This window comes from Poromitra crassiceps, assembly GCF_964638095.1.
Source record: "Poromitra crassiceps genome assembly, chromosome: 13".
In the NCBI taxonomy this organism is placed as follows: domain Eukaryota; kingdom Metazoa; phylum Chordata; class Actinopteri; order Beryciformes; family Melamphaidae; genus Poromitra; species Poromitra crassiceps.
The window spans coordinates 8,558,384-8,570,883 of NC_139644.1; the positions used below are offsets into that span (position 1 = coordinate 8,558,384).

At 42.6% G+C, this 12,500-nt stretch overlaps 1 protein-coding gene across 1 annotated transcript in view; it reads left to right on the forward strand.

The window, feature by feature from the left end:
* Positions 1 to 12,500, forward strand: part of LOC310787911 (tubulin polyglutamylase ttll6-like) — a gene marked incomplete at both ends in the record, with an annotated part of 36,302 nt that overhangs the window by 16,601 nt on the left and 7,201 nt on the right. Inside the window, 8 exons of the mRNA XM_083649365.1 lie at positions 5,219 to 5,321; positions 5,616 to 5,738; positions 6,042 to 6,172; positions 6,716 to 6,872; positions 8,489 to 8,632; positions 10,160 to 10,245; positions 10,669 to 10,826; positions 10,949 to 11,013. Of these exons, the coding sequence (XP_083505491.1) occupies positions 5,219 to 5,321; positions 5,616 to 5,738; positions 6,042 to 6,172; positions 6,716 to 6,872; positions 8,489 to 8,632; positions 10,160 to 10,245; positions 10,669 to 10,826; positions 10,949 to 11,013 (967 nt within the window). The remainder of the gene's footprint in view (positions 1 to 5,218; positions 5,322 to 5,615; positions 5,739 to 6,041; positions 6,173 to 6,715; positions 6,873 to 8,488; positions 8,633 to 10,159; positions 10,246 to 10,668; positions 10,827 to 10,948; positions 11,014 to 12,500) is intronic.

Below are 12,500 nucleotides of genomic sequence, written 5' to 3' on the forward strand. Positions count from 1 at the left end.
ATGTCCTTCCTGTTGGAACATCACATAGACATGTCCTTCCTGTTGGACATCACATAGACATGTCCTTCCTGTTGGAACATCACATATACATGTCCTTCCTGTTGGAACATCACATATACATGTCCTTCCTGTTAGAACATCACATATACATGTCCTTCCTGTTGGAACATCACATAGACATGTCCTTCCTGTTGGAACATCACATATACATGTCCTTCCTGTTGGAACATCACATATACATGTCCTTCCTGTTGGAACATCACATATACATGTCCTTCCTGTTAGAACATCACATAGACATGTCCTTCCTGTTGGAACATCACATATACATGTCCTTCCTGTTGGAACATCACATAGACATGTCCTTCCTGTTAGAACATCACATAGACATGTCCTTCCTGTTGGAACATCACATATACATGTCCTTCCTGTTGGAACATCACATAGACATGTCCTTCCTGTTGGAACATCACATATACATGTCCTTCCTGTTGGAACATCACATATACATGTCCTTCCTGTTGAGACATCACATAGACATGTCCTTCCTGTTGAGACATCACATAGACATGTCCTTCCTGTTGGAACATCACATAGACATGTCCTTCCTGTTGGAACATCACATATACATGTCCTTCCTGTTGGAACATCACATATACATGTCCTTCCTGTTGGAACATCACATAGACATGTCCTTCCTGTTGGAACATCACATATACATGTCCTTCCTGTTGGAACATCACATAGACATGTCCTTCCTGTTGGAACATCACATAGACATGTCCTTCCTGTTGGAACATCACATAGACATGTCCTTCCTGTTGGAACATCACATAGACATGTCCTTCCTGTTGGAACATCACATAGACATGTCCTTCCTGTTAGAACATCACATATACATGTCCTTCCTGTTGGAACATCACATATACATGTCCTTCCTGTTGGAACATCACATATACATGTCCTTCCTGTTAGAACATCACATATACATGTCCTTCCTGTTGGAACATCACATAGACATGTCCTTCCTGTTGGAACATCACATAGACATGTCCTTCCTGTTGGAACATCACATAGACATGTCCTTCCTGTTGAACATCACATAGACATGTCCTTCCTGTTGGAACATCACATATACATGTCCTTCCTGTTGGACATCACATAGACATGTCCTTCCTGTTAGAACATCACATAGACATGTCCTTCCTGTTGGAACATCACATAGACATGTCCTTCCTGTTGGAACATCACATAGACATGTCCTTCCTGTTGGAACATCACATAGACATGTCCTTCCTGTTGGACATCACATAGACATGTCCTTCCTGTTGGAACATCACATATACATGTCCTTCCTGTTGGAACATCACATATACATGTCCTTCCTGTTAGAACATCACATAGACATGTCCTTCCTGTTGGAACATCACATAGACATGTCCTTCCTGTTGGAACATCACATAGACATGTCCTTCCTGTTGGAACATCACATAGACATGTCCTTCCTGTTGGACATCACATAGACATGTCCTTCCTGTTGGAACATCATATAGACATGTCCTTCCTGTTGGAACATCACATAGACATGTCCTTCCTGTTGGAACATCACATAGACATGTCCTTCCTGTTGAACATCACATAGACATGTCCTTCCTGTTGGACATCACATAGACATGTGCTTCCTGTTGGAACATCACATATACATGTCCTTCCTGTTGGAACATCACATAGACATGTCCTTCCTGTTGGAACATCACATAGACATGTCCTTCCTGTTGGAACATCACATAGACATGTCCTTCCTGTTGGAACATCACATAGACATGTCCTTCCTGTTGAACATCACATAGACATGTCCTTCCTGTTGGAACATCACATAGACATGTCCTTCCTGTTGGACATCACATAGACATGTCCTTCCTGTTGGAACATCACATAGACATGTCCTTCCTGTTGGAACATCACATAGACATGTCCTTCCTGTTGGAACATCACATAGACATGTCCTTCCTGTTGGACATCACATAGACATGTCCTTCCTGTTGGAACATCACATAGACATGTCCTTCCTGTTGGAACATCACATAGACATGTCCTTCCTGTTGGACATCACATAGACATGTCCTTCCTGTTGGAACATCACATAGACATGTCCTTCCTGTTGGAACATCACATAGACATGTCCTTCCTGTTGGAACATCACATAGACATGTCCTTCCTGTTGGAACATCACATAGACATGTCCTTCCTGTTGGAACATCACATAGACATGTCCTTCCTGTTGGAACATCACATAGACATGTCCTTCCTGTTGAACATCACATAGACATGTCCTTCCTGTTGGAACATCACATAGACATGTCCTTCCTGTTGGAACATCACATAGACATGTCCTTCCTGTTGGAACATCACATAGACATGTCCTTCCTGTTGGACATCACATAGACATGTCCTTCCTGTTGGAACATCACATAGACATGTCCTTCCTGTTGGACATCACATAGACATGTCCTTCCTGTTGGAACATCACATAGACATGTCCTTCCTGTTGGAACATCACATAGACATGTCCTTCCTGTTAGAACATCACATAGACATGTCCTTCCTGTTGGAACATCATATAGACATGTCCTTCCTGTTGGAACATCACATAGACATGTCCTTCCTGTTGGACATCACATAGACATGTCCTTCCTGTTGGACATCACATAGACATGTCCTTCCTGTTGGAACATCACATAGACATGTCCTTCCTGTTGGAACATCACATAGACATGTCCTTCCTGTTGGAACATCACATAGACATGTCCTTCCTGTTGGAACATCACATAGACATGTCCTTCCTGTTGGAACATCATCACATAGACATGTCCTTCCTGTTGGAACATCACATAGACATGTCCTTCCTGTTGGAACATCATCACATAGACATGTCTTTCCTGTTGGAACATCATCACATAGACATGTCCTTCCTGTTGGAACATCACATAGACATGTCCTTCCTGTTGGACATCACATAGACATGTCCTTCCTGTTGGACATCACATAGACATGTCCTTCCTGTTGGAACATCACATAGACATGTCCTTCCTGTTGGAACATCACATAGACATGTCCTTCCTGTTGGAACATCACATAGACATGTCCTTCCTGTTAGAACATCACATAGACATGTCCTTCCTGTTAGAACATCACATAGACATGTCCTTCCTGTTGGAACATCACATAGACATGTCCTTCCTGTTAGAACATCACATAGACATGTCCTTCCTGTTGGACATCACATAGACATGTCCTTCCTGTTGGAACATCACATAGACATGTCCTTCCTGTTGGAACATCACATAGACATGTCCTTCCTGTTGGAACATCACATAGACATGTCCTTCCTGTTGGAACATCACATAGACATGTCCTTCCTGTTAGAACATCACATAGACATGTCCTTCCTGTTAGAACATCACATAGACATGTCCTTCCTGTTGGAACATCACATAGACATGTCCTTCCTGTTAGAACATCACATAGACATGTCCTTCCTGTTGGAACATCACATAGACATGTCCTTCCTGTTAGAACATCACATAGACATGTCCTTCCTGTTGGACATCACAAAGACATGTCCTTCCTGTTGGACATCACATAGACATGCCCTTCCTGTTGGAACATCACATAGACATGTCCTTCCTGTTGGAACATCACATAGACATGTCCTTCCTGTTGGACATCACATAGACATGTCCTTCCTGTTGGAACATCACATAGACATGTCCTTCCTGTTGGAACATCACATAGACATGTCCTTCCTGTTAGAACATCACATAGACATGTCCTTCCTGTTGGAACATCACATAGACATGTCCTTCCTGTTAGAACATCACATAGACATGTCCTTCCTGTTGGACATCACATAGACATGTCCTTCCTGTTGGACATCACATAGACATGCCCTTCCTGTTGGAACATCATATAGACATGTCCTTCCTGTTGGAACATCACATAGACATGTCCTTCCTGTTGGACATCACATAGACATGTCCTTCCTGTTGGAACATCACATAGACATGTCCTTCCTGTTGGAACATCACATAGACATGTCCTTCCTGTTAGAACATCACATAGACATGTCCTTCCTGTTGGAACATCATATAGACATGTCCTTCCTGTTGGAACATCACATAGACATGTCCTTCCTGTTAGAACATCACATAGACATGTCCTTCCTGTTGGAACATCACATAGACATGTCCTTCCTGTTGGAACATCACATAGACATGTCCTTCCTGTTGGACATCACATAGACATGTCCTTCCTGTTGGAACATCACATAGACATGTCCTTCCTGTTGGAACATCACATAGACATGTCCTTCCTGTTAGAACATCACATAGACATGTCCTTCCTGTTAGAACATCACATAGACATGTCCTTCCTGTTGGAACATCACATAGACATGTCCTTCCTGTTGGAACATCACATAGACATGTCCTTCCTGTTGGAACATCACATAGACATGTCCTTCCTGTTGGAACATCACATAGACATGTCCTTCCTGTTGGAACATCACATAGACATGTCCTTCCTGTTGGAACATCACATAGACATGTCCTTCCTGTTGGAACATCACATAGACATGTCCTTCCTGTTGGAACATATGTCTCAGTGAAGGTCAGTGCTCAATATTTCAAAAGTACAACTGAGAGAGCATCATCTAAAGTGTTACAATCTTGATGAACTAATAACTAGTTTTAGCCAACTGCTGCTTAGCCAATTACTGTGTATATCCACTTACAAAGACCAATCAATATTGTACCAGCCGTGACGAGCGGCAGGTATTGTTTTCACCGTGTGTGTGTGTGTGTGTGTGTGTGTGTGTGTGTGTGTGTGTGTGTGTGTGCGTGTGTGTCCTGGAGACACCTTGTAGTGGGAACTAGCACAAAAACGTTTTTGAGCGCTCTGCCAGGTGGTTATATGTCTGTCTGTAGCATCACAACCGTGCAGGACGCAGCCACAAAACCTACATGTGTATAATTCACATTCAAACGAAGGCCAAGTTGGATGATGGGTGTGTGTGTGAGCAAGGTGGTCGGGAGTAGGCCCACATTTGTTTTAAGTGGCGGCTGGTGTGATCCTACTGCAAGAGTAGGTATCATCTCTCTCAGATGGTGGACATCTCTTTTTTGAATGAAAACCTTAATTTGTTCTCCGTGTCGCCCAGTGGCTCTTGTGCCTCTGGACGATCGGCTGGTGTTCATCTGACGACCGTCATGGACGTCACATGTTCCAGTCCAGATCCACCACTCTGCTGTCTGCTGCACATGGTGCGTGCTGCTGCCATTATCAGGATGGTTTCTCTGATGACCCAGAACTGATAGTGTCGTGTTAGTGTCGTGTCGCTGGCTCTCAACGGGCTGTTAAACCCCTGAGCTCAAACTAATAAGATCTGCTGCTTTGAAGGTAACTGGAGAAGACACTTTAACTGCTCAAAAAGCATCAGTTACCTGTGTGTGTGTGTGTGTGTGTGTGTGTGTGTGTGTGTGTGTGTGTGTGTGTGTGCGTGCGCGTGCGTGGATTTGTGTCTGTTTTACACTAGTGTATATTTGTGTTTGTGTGAGTCAGTGCGTCGCGCAGCGCGGCGTTTCGGCCTGCGGGAGGCGCTGGAGGGGGAAGACACAAGTCTGTACTGGACAGACTGCAGTGTCACACTGGATAGACTGATGGACATGAAACCTTACCAGGTACGTGTGTGTGTGTGTGTGTACGTGTGTGTACGTACGTGTGTGTGTGTGTGTGTGTGTGTGTGTGTGTGTGTGTGTGTGTGTGTATGTGTGTGTGTGTGTGTGTGTGTGTGTGTGTGTCACTCTGCCTATAAGAAGCCCAGCACAATACTTTTTCCAAACTGGCCACTTGTCTGCTTTGATGTAAACGAAAAAACCTTTATAAAAAAAAGTCATAATAGTGTGAACATGGATCCAAGAGAAGGTAAGAAAAGTATAGTAAAAAAAAGTATTTTTCCTCTTGTCCTCTCCCTTTTCTGGTAGAAGATCAACCACTTCCCAGGGATGATGGAGCTGTGCAGGAAGGACATGCTGGCCAGGAACCTGAACCGCATGGCCAAGAGCTTCCCCAAAGACTACAGCTTCTTCCCTCGCACCTGGTGTCTACCTGCCGAGTAAGGCCCGCTTTACGTCGCTCCAAAACTCTGAGTGGACAGTGAACACACCACGTTTATCAAGTGCTCTTGGACGCTTGCACTACTATTACCGTCGTCGTAAAACCTGACTTCTTGATCTACATGTGGAGCAGAAAGATTTCGCCGTAAATATGTCCCTCTCGCTTTCGCGTTCAAGCTACGTGACATGTTGTGCGCTTCCACAAAAGCAACATGTGGCGTTTCCGAAAAGTTGAGATAGTTTTTATCGCGGTACGCCATGGCCGAGGTCAGAAAAAGTTGAACGAGTGTGCGACGCGACCGCCTCAGGCCTTTGCGGTCACGTCGCACCACTGGTTGAAATTGAAATCAATTTGATTTGAGCATGCAAAAGACGCAGCATGTGAACCGGCCCTAAGCTGGGTAGCTGCTGTAGAAACAAGCTAACATTGTCTAAACACTGAACCAGTCAGATAGATCAGTGATGAAATGATCAGCTCAAACTCTCCTGCACTGTCTATCTGTCTGTCCCTCTTTCTCTCATGTCCTCCTTCTCTCCATCAGCTACAGTGACTTCCAGGCGTATTCCCGCACTAAGAAGACTAAGACCTTCATCTGTAAGCCGGACACAGGCAGCCAGGGCCGGGGCATCTTCCTGGCCAGGTCTGCTCGGGACGTCCCGCATGGAGAACGCCTCATCTGCCAGCTCTACATCAACAGGGTGTGGATTAGGGGTGTCAAAAATAATCGATTATAAGATGCATCACGATGCGGACGTGCACGATTCTGCATCGATTCACAAATGTCAAAAATCAATTATTAAAAAAAAAAAAAATTATAATCAAATAAAATATAATGGAAGTACATGCAGTTGTTTATTTTAATTATGGATCATAATACAATGCAATTCCAAATGCACTTTTATTTTAAAAGTAGTCACACAGTGAGAAAAAAGAAAGTGAGAAAAAATAAATCATGTATTGCGGAAAAAAGTGATGCATCGATTTAAGATGCATCGAGATGCATCGATAATCGTAATCGAATCGAATCGTAGCCCTCTGAATCGTAATCGAATCGTGAGTCCAGTGAAGATTCACAGCCCTAGTGTGGATACATGTATACAGTACACACATAAACACATACATGTATACAGTGCACACATAAACACATACATGTATACAGTACACACATAAACACATACATGTATACAGTACACACATAAACACATACATGTATACAGACAGTACACACATAAACACATACATGTATCCAGAACACATAAAGACATACATATATACAGTACACACATAAACACATACATGTGTACAGTACACACATAAACACATACATGTATACAGACAGTACACACATAAACACATACATGTATACAGTAGTACACACATAAACACATACATGTATACAGACAGTACACACATAAACACATACATGTATACAGAACACATAAACACATACATGTATACAGAACACATAAACACATACATGTGTACAGTACACATAAACACATACATGTGTACAGTACACACATAAACACATACATGTATACAGACAGTACACACATAAACACATACATGTATCCAGAACACATAAAGACATACATATATACAGTACACACATAAACACATACATGTGTACAGTACACACATAAACACATACATGTATACAGACAGTACACACATAAACACATACATGTATACAGTAGTACACACATAAACACATACATGTATACAGACAGTACACACATAAACACATACATGTATCCAGAACACATAAAGACATACATATATACAGTACACACATAAACACATACATGTGTACAGTACACACATAAACACATACATGTATACAGACAGTACACACATAAACACATACATGTATACAGTAGTACACACATAAACACATACATGTATACAGACAGTACACACATAAACACATACATGTATACAGAACACATAAACACATACATGTATACAGAACACATAAACACATACATGTGTACAGTACACACATAAACACATACATGTATACAGTACACACATAAACACATACATGTATACAGTACACACATAAACACATACATGTGTACAGTACACACATATAAACACATACATGTATACAGTATACACATAAACACATACATGTATACAGAACACACATAAACACATACATGTATACAGTATACACAAACAGTTCATTACATTAGAAAAAACTATTATTAAAATATTCTGTATCTCTATAACCAACAGCCTAGAAATGTGATGCGATTTAGAAGAAATATCTCTCCCTCCCTCCCTCTCTCTCTCTCTCTCTCTCTCTCAGCCGTTGATCATCGATGGTTATAAGTTTGACCTGAGGATCTACGTGCTGGTGACCTCCTGTGACCCCTTCCACATCTTCCTGTACCAGGAGGGACTCGCTCGCTTCTGCACCAGCCAGTACTGCCACCCGGCCAGGAAGAACGTGGTCAGGCACGCACGCACGCACGCACGCACGCACACGCACACGCACACGCACACGCACACACACACACACACACACAATATGGAAAACTCTGGGATACATTACTGCCTTTGAATGAAGAATTAATTCACAAAAACACGAAACAGAAGAAGGACCGGACAGACAAACCCGTCTTTATTTGTCTCACACACACACACACACACACACACACACACACACACACACACACACGGTTGACGGTGTTAAATGGCAATGCATAAAATGTGCAAATAAGATCAACTGTCACTGCAGGTGGACGACAGACTGACTGGCCATGTGACATGTTATAAAAGGCCAGTACCGGACATTGGTTTAACTTTAGTGCAGCGGTGTCAAACCTTTTCCCACTCATGGCCCACTTGAAAATCTTTTTTTTGTTTCGCAGCCCACATCCGACATGCGACCATAGGCTGATGAATGAATAATTGATTACAAATTAAATAACGGGATCATACAACAATGGAGAAAATGATTCTCATAGGCATTAATAATAATTTAAAAAAAGATCCCATGAAAATCGTAATGTTTTTTACATTATTTGGCAGCGCACTTGCAATACCTTCGCGGACCACCAGTGGGCCCCAGCCCACAGGTGGGGAATGGCTGCCCTAGTGTAGGAGTAGGAGAGGAAATACGAGGCAGGGACAGAGGCTGGAGATGTCAGATCATATCGCTCCACTGGCTCTGGCTGCTGTAGTAAAGTGCTCTGTAAACCTGGAGGAAAGAGATGACAGATAACAGACTGAAAACCAAACAAGTAAATGTCTCTCCTTGACTCCATTTTACAGCTTCTGTCTGTCTAGGAAGGGTGTTCCTGTGGAGGAGAGAGAGGAGTGGAGAGAGGGGGAGACAGAAAGAAAGAAAGAAAGAAAGAAAGAAAGAAAGAAAGAAAGAAAGAAAGAAAGAAAGAAAGACTTGTGTACCAGTCCTATGATCCTGTCTGTTTTTCTTTCTTTATTTTGTTTGTTAATTTGGTTTTAAATTCAACTCCAGATAGAATTAAAAAGGACTTTAAAACTCTTAAAAACTCTTAAGTCTTTCTGAAACCTGCAGATATGTTCATGATTGTTTGGAGATGCAGCAGCAGTGCATCAGAAGTGTCATCAATGTCACAAGTCAGACTTGGTCTGACTTTTGACCAGACCGGGTCCATCCCAGGCGGGGAAAGACCCGGGTTCGAGCCCACGACCTTCTTGCTGTGAGGCAACAGTGTACACTTGTTTACTTCTCTCTCTTTTGTTGGATCAAGTTGCCTCTCCCCTCATCTTCTCTACATTGTAAGTTTTAGGCATTTAGCTGACGCTCTCACCCAGACTGGCTTGAGTTAGCACCCGGGAATTCAGGCTCTTGCTCAAGGACACTTTGATGGGATACATAGATGTTGATGGACACATGCTGGCTGCTGCAGGGATCAAACGTGTGGCCTTTTGGTTACAGGACAATCCCTCCCATCACTTGACCACTTCCTCTCTCTCTCTCTCTCTGTCTTAGGAGGACGTGTGCATGCACCTGACAAACTACGCCATCAACAAGCACAGTGACAACTTTGTCCGCGACGAGAACGCTGGCAGCAAAAGGTGATTTTTAACAAAGCTTGTTTGAATTTCGTCACATATTCTACATGTGGTGGTTGTCCAGTAAAAAACATTTAGTATCTCCAAAATGTCTTGTCTTCAGCAACTAGAAAGCAGGCTTGGTTTCAGTTTGACCACCGTGTGTTTCAGAGGTGATCCCAATGGCTTTGAAAGGATTTTATAAAATCAAGGGTGGTCAAATTTGGCACGGAGTTAAAACATGAAAATTGCGAAGACTGGTATTTCATTTTTCTTTTGCACACAACAGCGATATGACCAGTTCCTTCGCCAGAGAGGATTTGCAGTTTTATAACTAATTAATAATTATATTAAAAAATGTAAAAAATATGTAAATGAAGGAAGCTTGAAGTTGACCCTCAATGACCTCTTCGGTCTCTCTCCATCTTCCTCTCTGTCACAAACCAGGAAGTTGTCCGTCTTGACGCGCCTCCTGGAGGAGATGTCATGTGACGTCGCCAAGCTGTGGTTGGACATCGAGGACCTGGTCATCAAGGCTGTAGTCTCCGCCCACTTCGTCCTGAGTCACAACTACCACACCTGCTTCCCCCGACACACATCAATCGGTGCTGATGATATTGCATCTTTTTGAACCAGTGTTGTGAACCATCACCTTCAGTGTCTCCTCTGAACCATCACCTTCAGTGTCTCCTCTGAATGAGCTCTGTGTGTCTGTCTGTCTCTGCAGCCTGCTTTGAGCTGCTGGGCTTTGACGTGCTGCTGGACCACAAGCTGAAACCCTGGTTACTGGAGGTAAAACCATCAAGATTCAATACTTGATTGCTATGTCAACAGAGTTGATATGAATTTGCCTCAGTGCAGCTCTTAGAACAAACAGAAAACATACAAAACACACAAGTAATAAAACAAAGAAAAAAAACTCAACAGCATTGGCTGAGTTTCCCAACAAAGAAGCTTCTTAAGAGTTAAGAAGCTTCTTAAGGAGTTAAGAAGGCTCCAAAGAAGTGTTTCCCAAACGCCTTCTTAACAGTCGAGAAAAATAAAAAAAATAGAAGGCTCTTAAGAAGCATCTTAACTGGAGCGGCTCACTAGATGGCACTCTGAGCCCAGCAGTGGGCCACGACTCAGTGGTTGAGAAACACTGTTAACACCTAATCATGGTCATGTTAAACTTTATTAAACATTATTTATTTCAGACATGGACTGCAGTTCAAATTGCTTTATATACACAGCATACAACAAAACAGAGAAACACTACAGAATTTAAGCGACCTTGGGTTCTGTGAAAGGTGCTATATAAATCCACAACATTATAAAAGGAATCCATTCTGATTAGAGGAATATAGCCTACGGTAAAACATTTAAAACACAAGTAACCATACATACAGGGGAGATTTTCAAGTGTTCCCTAATTTTAAACACTAAAGGGTGCATGAAAGAAAGGAAAAAGGGAAAAACACAAGAGGAACAGTGGACACAAGTATCTCCTTTTGCCTGACGCGGCTGGATCTGCCAGTGTTTTGTCATTAAGAAGGTGTTAAGAAGGCTCCAGACCCTTCTTACAAAACCTTCTTAACGAAAGATTATCTTAGCGCTAAGAAGCTTTTGGGAAACGCAGCCTTCTTAACGGAGGATAATTGGAAGATAATTTTAGGCTAAGAAGCAATCGGGAAACGCGTTGGCTTCGTTGGCTTCTTACGGGAGCCTTAAGAAGGGTCAAAGAAGCTTCTTAGCGCTAAGAAGCTTTTGGGAAACGCATGCCTTCGTAAAGAAGCAATTGGGAAACGCGTTTGCTTCTTAAGGGGGCCTTAAGAAGGGTTGAATTAGCTTCTTAGCGCAAAGAAGCTTTTGGGAAACCCAGCCATTGTCTCTTTCCAGAAATCACGACCCGGTTACTCAAGACAATGCACAGACTTTGTTGTGAGCGGTTTCATGTAGGAACTATTTTCTTTTGCAGTTCCATGTAGGAACTAGCTAGCAGCTAGTGGCTGACGTTTGGTCAAAAGAAAATAGTTCCTCCATGAAACTGCTCATAACAAGGTCTGTGGATTATCTTGAGTAACGGGGTCATGATTTCTGGAAAGAGACATTGCTGTTGAGTTTATCAAATGTATTTCTTTGGCACCACAAGCCGAGTGCCATCCGGTTCCATTGTATTGGAGAGAAGGCAGACATCGCTACAGCCAATATCTCCAAAACCCAGGCAACTATCACAAAACAATCTAAACGGATAGATAGCACTACAGGTGAGAGGAAAAAGATGCATTATTGATTTTAGG